The 16,978-nt window shown below is 43.0% G+C and overlaps 1 protein-coding gene across 1 annotated transcript in view; it reads right to left on the bottom strand.

Moving 5' to 3' along the window:
- Nucleotides 1–16,978, bottom strand: part of LOC146359210 (dystonin-like) — a 422,334-nt gene that overhangs the window by 18,601 nt on the left and 386,755 nt on the right. The window contains exons 92-95 of the mRNA XM_084826836.1: nucleotides 11,840–11,983; nucleotides 9,797–9,985; nucleotides 1,861–1,990; nucleotides 1,340–1,503 (exon numbers count right to left, since the gene is read on the bottom strand). Of these exons, the coding sequence (XP_084682962.1) occupies nucleotides 1,340–1,503; nucleotides 1,861–1,990; nucleotides 9,797–9,985; nucleotides 11,840–11,983 (627 nt within the window). The remainder of the gene's footprint in view (nucleotides 1–1,339; nucleotides 1,504–1,860; nucleotides 1,991–9,796; nucleotides 9,986–11,839; nucleotides 11,984–16,978) is intronic.

A 16,978-nucleotide genomic window follows, 5' to 3' on the forward strand; every position in this document is an offset into this window, starting at 1 on the left:
TACCTATGCAAGACCTATGGCATTATGTATCTTTTCGGGCACAATCCTATGGCCACTAGACAGTGGCTAGATGGCTATGGGATTGGTCATTTCCCAGAGAACCGCCTCCCCACCGCCTCTCCTGCCACCTCATAGGAGGCGTGAATCATCCCTGTGCTCCACGGTCACAAGAGCACTGTGGAACAGGGCCAAAGGGGGAGCTCCCGGGGGCAGGGAGTGCGGAAGTGCCAGTATGACACTTCCTATGTGTCATCCAGCCTCCCCACCCCTCGCTCCGATGTCCTATGGCTATATAGCTGAAATTGGCCATCTAGCCATGAATGCAGGGTGGCTGGAGTGTGGAGGAGACGATTCCCTCCGCGCTCCTCCAGCCATGCATTGGATAGGCAGTCGCCTCCGAGTTCAGAGGCGACTGCCTATCCCCATAGGATTGCTCTTAGTTTCTAGTCTCTACTTAGCCCTGTTTCACTTCTGGAAGGAGTGCTTGCTATATAACCAGGATGATAGAATAGCTTGTGTAAGCCCTTTGCAAAAGTAGGTCCCATGCAACTTGGGTGGATTTCAGCTACTCAACTGCAACATCCTAAATGAACCATGTGGGGAGCTGCTCACATGAAATCACATTACGGCAGGAGCAATCCCAACATGTTGGTGGTTGAATATATGAAGCAGTCCTTAAAGTGTTTTATAATTTAAGTATGTGCTGGTCTGCGATTCCATGAAATGTATATTAACTAGTCGGACACGACTTAACGACTGAACAACAACAACAAATTAAAACAGGAGTTTTTCATGGATAAATCACAATGTTTCATCTTACTTGCATAATGCATATTATTACACACGTAAGATTGGCATTATGACATTTTCCCAGCGAACACGTTCCTGGTGACAGCGGTCCTCTTTGCATGTATACAGGAGCAAGCGGATGCTCCTTCCCTTCACCACAGAGACGATGCAATGCATATGCTTTGGGAATGCCATGCTGATGTCTGCTCATGCAATTTCTTTCCCTCAGTAAAGCTGGGGAGGAATGGTACAAGCAGGGCTTCGGCAAGATGGGGTGCTGGTGGCATGCACCCTCTGCATGATGGGAAGGGAAAAGGATCCAGCTAGACCTCTGCCATGCGAAGAGGAGTGTCACTGCCACTACTATACGAGCCAGGATTTCGTTATAGGAAACACCTTTATTGTTATGGGTAGTAGTAAGTGCGATGCTACTGCTAACATAAATCACATTTCACTAGCGCTGCGCAGGGGTTGCTTAAACTAGCACAATGTCATTTCCATCAGTGATAGGGTCATATTGGATACTGCCCTGCATCTACCGTCAACTGACCTCCTCTAACCGGTCTAAAGCGTCGTTAAGTTTCCTTCTTCTTTCCAGGGCCAGAAGCCAGACTTGCTGCCACTTGCTGACTAAGAGGTTTACCCGTGGATTCTTGGTTTCAATCTGGGCCTGTGCACCTGAAGGATACATGCTTGGTGTTGGGGAACGCTTTCCTGTTAAAAAGCAGAAACATTTACCATTCCTCTGCTTGTTCATGCTTTTCAAAGCCATTTAAACAGAAGATAACATAGCACATACGTATGCTGGTTTTAAAAGATACTATGGTTCTGTGTGTAGGCAGAAGAGACATCTGTGGGTCGAGGCAGCATGCCTCAGGAAGGTAGATTAGGCCTTAGGGCCACAAGTTGCTGACCTCTAGCTTATCCTGTTTGTTTCTTAAATGAGAAAAAATAAGTTAAAACCAACCTATCTGATACAAGGGTAGGAGAATGTATTGTAACCGTTTATAAATAATTGGTTAATGACTATATGTCATGCTCCCCATTTCCCTCCATGAAATCATTACTTACTTCCTCCTCTTCCTTTATCCAGTACAGGAATATGAGACTGGATTGGACCAGATTCCACTGCTTTCCTTTTGTGCGTCTTTGTAACCTTATCTACATCAGGCTGTTTTCTGGTCATTTCCTCCATGAAGGTCTGCAATTAAATGGTGGTCACTTTGATGAACAATGCAAAAGAATAATTTGCAATATACCCAAGGAAACAACAGCCTTGATCCAGAGGTCTGTGAGATCCCTCATGTGCACACAGAATGTATGCTTCACACATTGCTTTTTCTGATATCTGCATTAACCTCTGCGTTGGATACAGCTGGCCTATGTAACACCTGAAAGGCAGCTTGACTATCATGTCTACCATGAACATGTACATCAGGATGACAATACAGGCAGTGGCTTCCTGACCTGTACTCTCACATTAAAATAAAGCAGAACTGCATGTTTCCTCCAATAGGGATATTAATTTCATCTCACAAGAAGTAATGGTGAAATGTCTCTAATATATTTGCTTGTCAACAAGGGAGATACTCAGGGTTTTTTTCTGTACAAAGGGGAGACATACTGCCACAACCAGTCTAAGACACACCAGAAAGCATAATGTATAAAACATGCAAGATGATACTAACTTACAGTTCATATTTTAGCTGTTTAAATTGTTTTAAATTTTGCATGTTAGACATTTTATATTATTTTTTATTACCTTGTATTGTGGTTTGTTTTTGTGAACCACCCAGAGAGCTTTGGATATTGGGTGGTATAGAAATAAATAAATAATATTATTTGATGTGTCTGGGTTTGTTTTTTAACCATTCAGTATTTTTACTCTCTAAGGCAATCAACTGCACTGTTAAAATGTGTGCTGGTTTGCGGTCTACTATAACAGAGCAACCCCTTCATGGATCACAGCCTTGTTGTGGCGAAGGGGCTTGCGTAACTCAGTGAAACCATAAGCTATGCCGTGCAGGGCCACCCAAGACGGACAGGTCATGGCAGAGAGTTCTGACAAAATGTGGTCCACTGGAGAAGGAAATGGCAACCCACTCCAGTATTCTTGCCAAGAAAACCCCATGGAACGTATCACAAGGCTAAAAGAGATGACGCCGGAGGATGAGCCCCTCAGGTCGGAAGGTGTCCAATATACTACTGGGGAAGAGCAGAGGGAATTTCCAAGTAGTGCCAGAAAGAGTGAAACGGCTGGGCCAAAGCTGAAAGGACGCTTAGCTGTGGATGTGTCTGGTGGTGAAAAGAAAATCCGATGCTATAAAGAATATTGTTTAGGAACCTGGAATGTAAGATCAATGAATCATGGTAAGCTGGAGGTGGTCAAACATGAGATGGCAAGATTGAACATCGACATCTTGGGAATCAGTGAACTAAAATAGACAGGCATGGGCGAATTTAATTCAGGTGACCATCATATCTACTACTGTGGGCAAGAATCCCTTAGAAGAAATGGAGTAGCACTCATAGTCAACAAAATGGTGGGAAAAGCAGTACTGGAGTACAATCTTAAAAACAATAGAATGATCTCAGTACGAATCCAAGGCAAATCATTCAACATCACAGTAATTCAAGTCTATGCCCCAACCACTGATGCCGAAGAAGCTGAGGTTGATTGGTTCTATGAAGACCTACAACACCTTCTAGAACTAACACCAAAAAAAAGATGTCCTCTTCATCATAGGGGATTGGAATGCTAAAGGAGGAAGTCCAGAAATCACCGGGATAACAGGCAAGCATGGCCTTGGTGTACAAAATGAAGCACGACAAAGGCTAATAGAGTTTTGCCAAGAGAACATGCTGATCATAGCAAACAGTTTTCCAACAGCACAAGAGGCGACTCTACACATGGACATCACCAGATGGTCAATATCAAAATCAGATTGATTATGTCCTTTGCAGCCAAAGATGGAGAAGCTCCATACAGTCAGTAAAAACAAGACCTGGAGCTGACTGTGGCTCAGATCATGAGCTTCTTGTTGCAAAATTTTGGCTTAAATTGAAGAACGTAGGAAAAACCACTAAACCATTCAGGTATGACTTAAGTCATATCCCTTATGAATATACAATGGAGGTGAGGAATAGATTTCAGGGATTAGACCTGATAGACAGAGTGCCTGAGGAGCTATAGACAGAGGTCCGTAACATTGTTCAGGAGGCAGCAACTCAATCCATCCCAAAGAAAAAGAAATGCAAGAAAGCCAAGTGGCTGTCTGACGAGGCTTTACAAGTAGCTGAGGAAAGAAGGGAAGCGAAAAGCAAGGGAGAAAGGGGAAGATATATCCAACTGAATGCAGAGTTCCAGAGAATAGCAAGGAGAGACAAGAAGGCCTTCTTAAATGAACAATGCAAAGAAATCGAGGAAAACAACAGAATGGGAAAGACTAGAGATCTCTTCAAGAAAATTGGAGATCTCAAGGGAACGTTTTGTGCAAAGACGGGCATGACAAAGGACAAAGAAGGCAGGGACCTAACAGAAGCAGATGAGATTAAGAAGAGGTGGAAAGAATACACAGAAGAACTATACAGGAAAGATCTTAATGTCCCTGATAGCCATGATACTGCGGTCACTGAACGTGAGCCGGACATCCTAGAGAGTGAAGTCAAGCGGGCCTTAGAAAGCATGACTAACAACAAAGCTAGCAGAGATGACAGTATTCCAGCTGAGCTATTTAAAATCCTAAAAGATGATGCTGTTAAAGTGCTGCACTCAATATGCCAACACATTTGGAACACTCAGCAGTGGCCACAAGACTGGAAAAGGTCAGTTTACATTCCAATTCCAAAGAAGGGCAATGCCAAAGAGTGTTCAAACTACCGTACAATTGCGCTCATTTCACATGCCAGCAAGGTTATGCTCAAAATCCTACAAGCTAGGCTTCAGCAGTATGCGAACCGAGAACTACCGGAAGTACAAGCTGGGTTCCGAAGAGGCAGAGGAACTAGCGATCCAATTGCCAACTTTCGCTGGATCATGGAGAAAGCAAAAGAATTCCAGAAAAACGTCTATTTCTGCTTCATTGACTACGCTCAAGCCTTTGATTGTGTGGATCACAACAAACTCTGGTAAATTCTGAAAGAGATGGGGGTACCAGACCACCTTACCTGTCTCCTGAGAAACTTGTACGAGGGTCAGGAAGCAACAGTAAGAACCAGACATGGAACAACCGATTGGTTCAAAATTGGGAAAGGAGTACGACAAGGCTGCATATTGTCGCCCTGCTTATTTAACTTATATGCAGAGTACATCATGAGAAACGCCGGGTTGGATGAATCACAGGTCGGAATTAAGATTGCCGGGAGAATTATCAACAACCTCAGATACGCAGACGATACCACCCTAATGGCAGAAAGCGAAGGGGATCTAAAGAGCCTCTTGTTGAGGGTGAAGGAGGAGAGTGCAAAAGCTGGTTTGAAACTCAACATTCAAATAACGAAGATCATGGCATCTGGCCCCATCACTTCCTGGCATATGGAAGGGGAAAAAATGGAAGCAGTGACAGATTTAATTTTCTTGGGCTCCAAGATCACCGCAGACGGTGACTGTAGCCATGAAATTAAAAGACGCTTGCTTCTTGGGAGGAAAGCTATGGCCAACCTAGACAGCATAGTAAGAAGCAGAGACATCACCTTGCCGACAAAGGTTCGTATAATCAAAGCTATGGTTTTCCCAGTAGTAACGTATGGATGTGAGAGCTGGACTATAAGGAAGGCTGAACGCCGAAGAATTGATGCTTTCGAACTGTGGTGCTGGAGAAGACTCTTACAAGTCCCCTGGACTGCAAGGAGGTCAAATCAGTCAATCCTAAAGGAAATCAACCCTGAGTGCTCATTGGAAGGACAATACTGAAGCTGAAGCTCAACTATTTTGGCCACCTAATGCGAAGAGAAAACTCTCTGGAAAAGACCCTGATGCTGGGAAAGACTGATGGCAAAAGGAGAAGGGGACGGCAGAGGATGAGATGGCTAGATAGCATCACTGATGCAATGAATATGGACTTGAGCACGCTCCGGGAGAGAGCGCAGGACAGGAAGGCCTGGCATGCTATGGTTCATGGGGTCACGAAGAGTCGGACACTGAACAACAACAAATAACAGAGCAAATTTTTTAAACACACTGCATCAGTTTGAAGGATGGTTATTTTTCTTGTTATTGTTATTCTTTGCTTTGACTACAGCAATAGTACAACAAAAACAAACAGAAATGTAACATTAAAGAATTTGTGAACTAAAACTGGCCTTTGTTGGATTGTGTGGCCAAAGTACGATATTTTTGTTTATTCAAAAACTTGTGCTCCACCCAAACATCTTAAACATGGTTAGTGAACCTCAAGCCCAGGGGCCAAATCTGGCTCTCCTGGGGTCCCAATCCATCGCTTCAGGATTCCCCAGAGGGCCACAGCCCCTTTCCCCTGGCTACCAATTGTTCGGTGGTTTCCCAGCTTTTGACCCATTTTTCCTCCATTCTAAAAAGTTGAAATGCTTCTCCTCAGGCTTAATGAGTGGAAGCAAGACCTTTAAGCTAAAATATGTGGCTATTCTGGCCCTGCCCTTTTGCTGTTGTTGTTGTTGAGTCGTTCAGTCATGTCCGACTCTTCGTGACCCCATGGACCATAGCACGCCAGGCCTTCCTGTCCTGCGCTCTCTCCCGGAGCGTGCTCAAGTTCATATTCATTGCATCCGTGATGCTATCTAGCCATCTCATCCTCTGCCGTCCCCTTCTCCTTTTGCCTTCAGTCTTTTCCAGCATCAGGGTCTTTTCCAGGGAGTTTTCTCTTCGCATTAGGTGGCCAAAATATTGGAGCTTCAGCTTCATTATCTGTCCTTCCAATGAGCACTCAGGGTTGATTTCCTTTAGGATGGACTGATTTGACCTCCTTGCAGTCCAGGGCACTCGTAAGAGTCTTCTCCAGCACCACAGTTCGAAAGCATCAATTCTTCGGCGCTCAGCCTTCCTTATAGTCCAGCTCTGACAGCCATACATTACTACTGGGAAAACCATAGCTTTGATTAGACGGACCTTTGTCGGCAAGGTGATGTCTCTGCTTCTTACTATGCTGTCTAGGTTGGCCATAGCTTTCCTCCCAAGGAGCAAGCGTCTTTTAATTTCATGGCTACAGTCACCGTCTGCGGTGATCTTGGAACCCAAGAAAGTAAAATCTGTCACTGCTTCCATTTCTTCCCCTTCCATATGCCAGGAAGTGATGGGGCCAGATGCCATGATCTTAGTTTTTTTAATGTTGAGTTTCAAACCAGCTTTTGCACTCTCCTCTTTCACCCTCAACAAGAGGCTCTTTAGATCCTCTTCGCTTTCTGCCATTAGGGTGGTATCGTCTGCATATCGGAGGTTGTTGATAATTCTCCCAGCAATCTTAATTCCGACCTCTGATTCATCCAACCCGGCATTTCTCATGATGTACTCTGCATATAAGTTAAATAAGCAGGGTGACAATATGCAGCCTTGTCGTACTCCTTTCCCAATTTTGAACCAATCGGTTGTTCCATGTCTGGTTCTTACTGTTGCTTCTTGACCCTCGTACAGGTTTCTCAGGAGACAGGTAAGGTGGTCTGGTACTCCCATCACTTTAAGAATTTGCCACAGTTTGTTGTGATCCACACAATCAAAGGCTTTAGCGTAGTCAATGAAGCAGAAATAGACATTTTTCTGGAATTCTCTTGCTTTCTCCATGATGCAGCGAATGTTGGCGATTTGATCTCTAGTTCCTCTGCCTCTTCTAAACCCAGCTTGTACTTCCGGTAATTCTCGGTTTGCATACTGCTGAAGCCTAGCTTGTAGGATTTTGAGCATCACCTTGCTGGCATGTGAAATGAGCGCAATTGTGCGGTAGTTTGAACACTCTTTGGCGTTGCCCTTCTTTGGAATTGGAATGTAAACTGACCTTTTCCAGTCTTGTGGCCACTGTTGAGTGTTCCAGATTTGTTGGCATATTGAATGCAGCACTTTAACAGCATCATCTTTTAGGATTTTAAATAGCTCGGCTGGAATACTGTCATCTCCGCTAGCTTTGTTGTTACTAATGCTTCCTAAGGCCCACTTGACTTCACTCTCTAGGATGTCCGGCTCAAGTTCAGTGACCGCACTATCATGGCTATCAGGGACATTCAGATCTTTCCTGTATAGTTCTTCTGTGTATTCTTGCCACCTCTTCTTAATCTCATCTGCTTCTGTTAGGTCCCTGCCTTCTTTGTCCTTTATCATGCCCGTCTTTGCACAAAACGTTCCCTTGAGATCTCCAATTTTCTTGAAGAGATCTCTAGTCTTTCCCATTCTGTTGTTTTCCTCGATTTCTTTGCATTGTTCATTTAAGAAGGCCTTCTTGTCTCTCCTTGCTATTCTCTGGAACTCTGCATTCAGTTGGGTATATCTTCCCCTTTCTCCCTTGCTTTTCGCTTCCCTTCTTTCGTGAGCTACTTGTAAAGCCTCATCAGACAGCCACTTTGCTTTCTTGCATTTCTTTTTCTTTGGGATGGATTTCGTTGCTGCCTCCTGAACAATGTTACGGACCTCCGTCCATAGTTCCTCAGGCACTCTGTCTATCAGGTCTAATCCCTGAAATCTATTCCTCACCTCCACTGTATATTCATCAGGGATATGATTTAGGTCATACCTGAACGGTTTAGTGGTTTTCCCGACGTTCTTCAATTTAAGCCGAAATTTTGCAAGAAGCAGCTCATGATCTGAGCCACAGTCAGCTCCAGGTCTTGTTTTTACTGACTGTATGGAGCTTCTCCATCTTTGGCTGCAAAGGACATAATCAATCTGATTTCGATATTGACCATCTGGTGATGTCCATGTGTAGAGTCGCCTCTTGTGCTGTTGGAAAAGAGTGTTTGCTATGATCAGCATGTTCTCTTGGCAAAACTCTATTAGCTTTTGTCCTGCTTCATTTTGTACACCAAGGCCATGCTTGCCTGTTATCCCGGTGATTTCTTGACTTCCTACTTTAGCATTCCAATCCCCTATGATGAAGAGGACATCTTTTTTTGGTGTTAGTTCTAGAAGGTGTTGTAGGTCTTCATAGAACCAATCAACCTCAGCTTCTTCGGCCTCAGTGGTTGGGGCATAGACTTGAATTACTGTGATGTTGAATGATTTGCCTTGGATTCGTACTGAGATCATTCTATCATTTTTAAGATTGTACCCCAGTACTGCTTTTCCCACCCTTTTGTTGACTATGAGTGCTACTCCATTTCTTCTATGGGATTCTTGCCCACAATAGTAGATATGATAGTCACCTGAATTAAATTCGCCCATGCCTGTCCATTTGAGTTCGCTGATTCCCAAGATGTCGATGTTCAATCTTGCCATCTCATGTTTGACCACCTCCAGCTTACCTTGATTCATTGATCTGACATTCCAGGTTCCTAAACAATATTCTTCTTTACAGCATCGGATTTTCTTTTCACCACCAGACACATCCACAGCTGAGTGTCCTTTCGGGTTTGGCCCAGCCGCTTCACTCTTTCTGGCGCTACTTGGAAATACCCTCTGCTCTTCCCCAGTAGCATATTGGACACCTTCCGACCTGAGGGGCTCATCTTCCGGCGTCATCTCTTTTAGCCTTGTGATACATTCCATGGGGTTTTCTTGGCAAGAATACTGGAGTGGGTTGCCATTTCCTTCTCCAGTGGACCACATTTTGTCAGAACTCTCTGCCATGACCTGTCCGTCTTGGGTGGCCCTGCACGGCATAGCTTATGGCTTCATTGAGTTACGCAAGCCCCTTCGCCACAACAAGGCAGTGATCCATGAAGGGGCTTTTGCTGTTGGCCCCACCCAATACTGGAATTCAACCCCCAAGAGCATCTCTGAAATAAAAATCAGCCCTTAGGCTGAAAGAGGTTCAACACCTCCACTCTAAAACATACATACATTGACTAGCTTGATCGTCGGAGTGCTATGGCATAGCCATGGTTCCCTTACCTGATGCTCAGCTATGAGTGCCTTGACATCATCAATCTCTTGTGGAATGACCTCTTTATCCTTTTCATTAAGAGTTGTCTCTGCCCACTGCAGCCAGGACAATAATGCTTCCAACAACTCCTGATTAGCGATAAGGGCAGCCAGGGCTCCTGCCAATCGCTGTTGATGTTGCTTTGCCCATGCCAACACCTTGAAGTGAAGAGTGGTCCATTATAATGTCCAGATTAGTTGTTCATTTACACAATCAACCCAGAGCTTTGGCCCTCCATCCCTCTCTTGAAAACAAATTTGGCTTCATTATCTGAGGAGTGGTGAGCAACTACACTGGTGAGCTTTGTGAGTACAATCTGAAACTCTGCACTGCAGAAAGGAAAGTGCAGATGACCAACAGAACAGTTGCTGCCTTTTTATTGCAAATCAAGGATTTTGAGCAACTCAAAAGGGCTGTATAACATGACATGTGATGTCATTTTCATAATCTTCAATTAATGAATCTTTGTTATGGTGTACACAGTGACCTGGTTCACGCATAATGCTAACCCATTATTTATTTAACCCATGGTTAATCCATGGTTTGTTGCCCTACCACTTTGTCTGGCAAACAATAGAACAAACCATGGTTTGTTTTCTCAGTCCCTGGGTTGTTTGTTTCCCTCCTCTTTCATTCATTCCCTCCCTGTATCCCAGATACCCTTGCAGTGCTGTAGTACCGGAATGTAGAATGGCTGGGTTTTTTTACCACTCTTGCCCACCGTCTCTGTAGCCTGGTGGAACAACCCATGGTTTAAACAACCTGAAGTTCACAATCCAGCAACAAACCATGGACTCTCTTTCTGGGTTGTTTGTGGTTAACAAATCATGGTTTGTTAACAGGGCTGTGTTCGCACATCAGGACAAGCCATAATTAAAAAACTCATGGGTTAAACAAACCATGAATTAGCGTGATGTGTGAACCAGGTCAGTGGGTCTTTCCACCAATGAATCCCAAATAATTCTGTATTTAAAAATGATGCACATCATTTATATTGTATATACAGTTATTGTACATGTTTACTTGTACTGGATATAATCAGATACTGTAACTGTTTGCCAAAGGAGGTGATGACTGAGGTTCATTCATGGCTGATGCTACTCTTTGAAGACTGTGTTTTAAACACAGTGGACCCTATCCAGAGCTGCCCAAGTGCCAGAGGGACCCACCGCTAGTGCAACTGAGCGTTAGTGCTTCACATAGCAACTGGGAACACTAATTTCTGGAACAGGGCAGGTCAAAGCAGCTCACATAAGGGAGCTCTGCAGACCTGTCCTGATCTGGAAATGAGAGTTTCCACTTGTTTCCAGGGCTAGCTCTCTTTGCACTAGCGGTGGGTCCCCCTTGCGCTACAGAATCAGTGGGAGCCCAGCAGCCTCACTGGATACTGTCCAGTATAGTAAGAGTGATGCATGCATAGTTTCTAGGAAAGACACTTAGTTTTCAGAGGCCTTCAGGATGTGTGTTGTTTCCGATACACAGATGTGTGTTACTTTTCCTACATTTCCGAACACAATTTAGGAGACGGATATGTACATCCACCTCCAAACATCAACCTTTGAAGCAGACATATTACTATCAGTTAAATGGACCCTTTTCTTGCATTAGGCAAACACAGGTTGCGCTAACACACCTGGTCATAAAAGAAGGTAGTTATTGAGCACCGTTATTTCTAAGTACTGGCAATAGATTTCTTTGTTGTTAAGTTACTAGGTTGTTTTAAGGCAAAACCTCTTAGTCAAACATCCCTTTTGTGGGGAGGGCAAGAGACTGTCCTTGAATGTAAACTGACATGGGCGCTGTTTTACTTCTTTTTACTTCTTTCTCATAACATAGTCATGAAAGAAGAGTAAAAACTGGCCTATTACACATGACAATATGGGTATGTTAAACATTTTGCTCTGGACAGCTGGATCATTTCCTCACAGCGTAACTGCCTTGCTAATTGCTAGTTGTGTTCCAAGCTGTCAAAGACTGATTGTACCACAGAGAACTGTTTGAGTTGGACTGACCTCTTCAAACCTGGCTCGGATTATTGTTATCCAGTGCTTAATGGTAGTGATGGAGTCTGGGTGGCAGATAGCCAGGATGGCCTCTCCCATACCTGTGGCTTTATTTAGTTCAGCCTTTTTTTCTTCCAGTTTCCTCATGAATTCCTAAGGCAGAAACAGTGATTTCAATTAGGTGCTGGCACTGGTTCAAAGGGGAAATTCAAGTAACTTCAGAGTTTGCTGGCGAAGGCGAAGAGAACAAATGCCTACACTGAATCATTCAGTGCCTGAGCTGGTTTAATGGCAGGGAAGGAGCAAATCAAACAGGGAAGTTCATCATTAAGAAGAAAAGTTAAGAATACTTTAAAAACAAGTGCACACTGAAGACTAACTTAAGAGATAAGATATATGCTACAGCCTGCAACTCATTAACATTGCAGTATAGGGTGAAATCCAATGAAGCCCTTCCACCGATGTAACTACTTCCATCAGCAGAACTGGAAGGGGGCAATTCCCCCTTCCTCCTTGCAGCCCTCCATGCACTCCCCCCCAATCTGTGCCAGAGGATTGAGGGACCCTCTGGGGCAGATTTGGGTGGGGAGGCTACAGGAGGAAGTCCCATTGCTTTGGCAAATCCCCACTGGTGCAATGCTGCATTCTGTCCATAGCGCATAAACTAATAATAGATATAACCTTATAGGAAACACAGACACACATGCTTATTTAATCAAACATTATTCAGATGCTACAACAAGTTACTGACTTCTGGACATGTTTCAGGGGACTGATCCTTTAACCCAGCTACATACACTACTCAGAGTAGATCTATTCAGTAGATGTTTAAGGACATATATAAGAGGCTATCTTTAATTGGACCACCATCTACTCATGAACAGTTCTAGGGACCATTCACTCAGAACTGTGGAAGTAACTGACTGAACTAGGGAGAAACCAGGTTCTAGCTAACAAGGTTTGGAACAAATATGGGCTTTCCTGGTGCACTTCTTTCTTTCTTCCTATGGGCATGGAATGGTGGGGAGGCAGCACAACAGCCCGAGGCCCACTCCCCCTCTTCCTGGGGCTCAGCTAACACACAGACAGCCCCCCTACTTGTAGCACTCAAAAAAGTTTGCATATTCTTACATAAAGATATGTTGGCCTAATAAAATGCATCACTTTGGGGAGAGACAGAGAAACAACTTTTTATACCAAATGGGAGATGGAAGAGAGGGCTTATTCACACATCTGATAATATTTATATTTTTTATTACATTTATATCCCACCTTTCTTCCTCCTTAAGGAACTCAAGGCAGCATACATAATTCTCCTCCTCCTCCATTTTATCCTCACAACAACAACCCTGTGAGGTGGGTTGGGCTGAGAGTCTGTGACTGGCCCAAAGTCACCCAGTGAGCTTCCATGGCCGAGTGGGGACTAGAACCCTGATCTCCTGACTCCTAGTCCAACACTCTAGCACTACACCACACTGGCTCTTAAGGAATAAGATAAGGAAACCCTCGGACATAAGCTTCTCGGTGCCTGGAATCAAGCCTGCTTCTACCTCTCTATTCCCTAGTAGGCTCATCTAGGCAGACATGGCAGGACAGCTCTCCCCTCACCTTGAGCAGTGCTCTACCAAGGAATGAGCTGCCGCTCCTGTTCATTTACCTCAGAAGCATTCTCTGTCTGCAATAACCACTGGGGAAGGGACAGGAAAGGCAGGCTTTGCAGACAGAATGGGGCTTGATTCCAGATTTTTCCTACTCAAGAAGGTAAAATGTGAATCATCCAGCTACATGTCAGCCTTGCAAAGAGCAATCAATTTTTTTTTTTTTAAGGGAGTCATTAATAGTCTGGGCCATTTTTTGATACTTGCTTCTTGGATTAATCTTAATGCATACTAATATATACATAATTCAAATGCTTTATCTGTTGTTTGTGCCAGAAGGGAGTTTCTAATCTGAGAAAAGACATCAGAATCAATCCCTGCATTTAAAAAACCCAGTGAAAACTGTTTACAAATGATTAATGAATGTCTATTGTATTGTGCTTGTGGTAACAGGCTTGATACTGAATAGCTAAGTTGGTGGGGTTGAATGGAACTTTCGTTACTCTGAGGAACTAGACAGTTTGCAGTCCAACTTCTGTGAAGGAAGGGGAAGTTTGGCTAGAATTAAAGTCTCACACAAGAGCAGGCTGAGGAGTGGGAAGAGGTCCCAGAATGTGGGCAACGTAAGAGACAGGGAGCTCAGAGACAAGGATGCTGAAGAAAGGGGCCAAGCAGAGATGTCAGTGAAGCTCATAGGGCTCAGGCCCAGATATGAGCTTTGGAACACTGTAGTGCTCGTCTCAGATAAGAAGTGAGCATTCCGAGGCCCCAGATTCTTTTTCAGTCAGGTTATAATCTGAGCCGGAGCAGAATTTCAGCTTTCCCTTACAAGGGTAGTCAGCTCCTCACAGCTCAAGAGAAAATGACCGTCTGCGTGCAAAGCATGTGCTTGATCACTGAGCAAGTCCCACCCTTTAACACTCTTTTAAAATGATTCTTTTTAAAAGTATGACCTTCTTCATGAACACACTATTGAGACAAATGACCACGGTGATAAAGAGCAGCAAAGTACTCATCACCTGCTACCAATGCCGTTCTTTCATCTCTGATGTAATAATTTGTGAAGCACGACTTTATGAAGCAAGGACACAAAACATTCCACAGCTTCGACATTCTGGTTTACAGGTTGTCTTGAGCTCTGAACATCACGTTGCTGAACACATATTATACCAAACTCTGTTATATGCATGATGGTGCTTTCCCAAACATCTGATTCTCTTCTCCCACCCTCCACCCCCCTGTAAAATTTTATTCTAGCTCTTGGGTTGAATTTATGGAAATCTTACCATTGTAATCTCCAAAACAAGAACATGAAAAATGATAACCTCTAATCAACAGGAATTAAATTATTTAAACTTAACTGATTATAGATGAAATGATCATTTAAAGACAGCATGCTCAATTTCTTTTATTTGGGAAAACTGAAGCAGCAGTTGTTAAAGAATAGCTTCCTATTACATTAAACTATTTCCAGAAGCAATAATGCTTTTGTGCAATTAACACTAGATACAGGTATATCAAGTCAGGTGTTAAACTATGTAAGAGATTTCACAGGATATCTGGAATTATTTTAGTATTTACTACATTCTTAAGTTGACAGCGTGATCCCATGCATGTTTAGTTTGAAGTCAGCTCCACTATGCACTTACTCAGAAGTAAGTGTGCATATGACTACAGTCTTAGCTACTGACTGGCAAGATGAAATCTCCTCTGTAAAACTAAGTCAGTATTCCAAAACGGTTATAACAAATGCTCCCGAAAAGTTACAAGTCCTATATCACCTGAGAACAATGAAAGCAAGTTATACTGATTTGGAAATTGGAAAGCAAATTGAGGATATAGAACATTTTTTACAAGAGAACAGATTTATGAGAGATTGGAGTGGATGAGGGAAGAAAGCTGGGCTGAAGAGAGAGCAGGAAGCTAATGTATTCCTTTCTTAAATAGTTTAATGCATTAACCCACTGTACCTTTTAGCCCAAGGACCATAAAGAGAGGTACAATCTTAATTGTCTAGAATATGCAACCTCCATTAAATCAAGTGCAAATTTTAAAAAAGTGCTAATTGGATATAAATCTGAGGTTTTTCAGAAGAAAAGGCTTTCATATGTAGACTGATATAATCTTATTTTGTAAATAAAATTGGCAGATTGCATAATTTATTATATCAAAAGAAAATGGGTTACAGCATTTACCTTAATATGCAATCAATAAAAACCTACATAGAGTTTCATCAGTTAAAATGCACTAAGGATAGCCATAATTAATTCAGTTAGTAATTTCAATCTCCTATGATGTACAGTGAAAAGTGATCAGTTTATAATACTTTCCAAACTTACCTAATTGTGTTTTTTTTAAAGAAACTTCATTTTATTTGAAAATGTAACACCACAGTAAGGGCATACAATATAAAGATAGATGTGTTGTTGTTGGTTTTTTTACCATTAATAATGCTTAAAGGAATGTTCTCAGTTAGAAAGTTTAGAAGCCATAAATATTGGCCTTACTTGCAAAAACAAAGATAAATTATTTGAAGATAAACATATTTTTGAAGATATTTGCAGTGGGTTTGCCTAGATACTCGTAATGCAGGTATTTTACCACATACTGTTTTTAAAATAACACCTCACAAAAGAGGGGCAAGACTTTTAAAATGTTGTTATACAAAAAGATAAGATCCCCACTAGCCGTTTTCTCCACAATGACAAAGAAAAAAGCAGTGGTACTCTGATATTACACGAAACATTTAGGATTGGATGGAAGTCTTTTTGAAGGTTTTCCAAACTATAAACTGTGTCAGAATATGTCTTCATTCACAGCCTTTACAGTTTATTATTATTATTTTTAAATTGTTTACATCTTAGCAATGGCTGTAGATTATTTGTGTGAGTGTTAGGCACTGCTGTTTTAGCCTAGGGAACGGCTTTGTGCATGTGTATGTGCACATTCGCCTTTTCTTTGGTGAGAAAAAAGCCAAAGAGAACCATCTGGAGCCTGTTCAGAAGAAATGACAGTAAACAAGACATTCTCTTCTTCTTCTTCAGTACCAATATAACTTCTGGCAGCTTTTCCATGATCTCACTGTATGGTAACAGACACATGATGACTAGCCAGGAGCTGGAGGAGTATGTGCACACTCACAAAATGGCCTGACTCATAACATACACTGTTACACAGTGTGTGTGTTGCCGGGGGGTGGGGGTGGGTGGGAAACCAATATATACTTAGAAAAATCCAACTGAAACTACTAGGTTAGATCCAGAATCTCTCTTCCATCCAGGGAGGTTTCTGATCCAGTAGAGGGATCCTGCTGGTGGAATGGAGGCAATGATCTTCCCTGATTTCCCCCCCCCCTGTCTCCCCCCCCCATCTGCTCTGGAGGACTCTCTGGAACAGTGGACAAAGTGGCACTGGGGGCTGCAGGTGGGGGAAAATCAGTTAAGACTGCCTTCCCCCTCTTTCTGCTGGCAGGAGCATTCTGAGAGGAACGCCTCTTAGGGAATGATCCCCCCAGTGGAAAAGAAGAAGCTTGATCCATCTTAATGAAATT

Source organism: Heloderma suspectum, chromosome 1, assembly GCF_057233095.1.
Source record: "Heloderma suspectum isolate Gila_16-S chromosome 1, 16-S_ref, whole genome shotgun sequence".
In the NCBI taxonomy this organism is placed as follows: Eukaryota; Metazoa; Chordata; class Lepidosauria; order Squamata; family Helodermatidae; genus Heloderma; species Heloderma suspectum.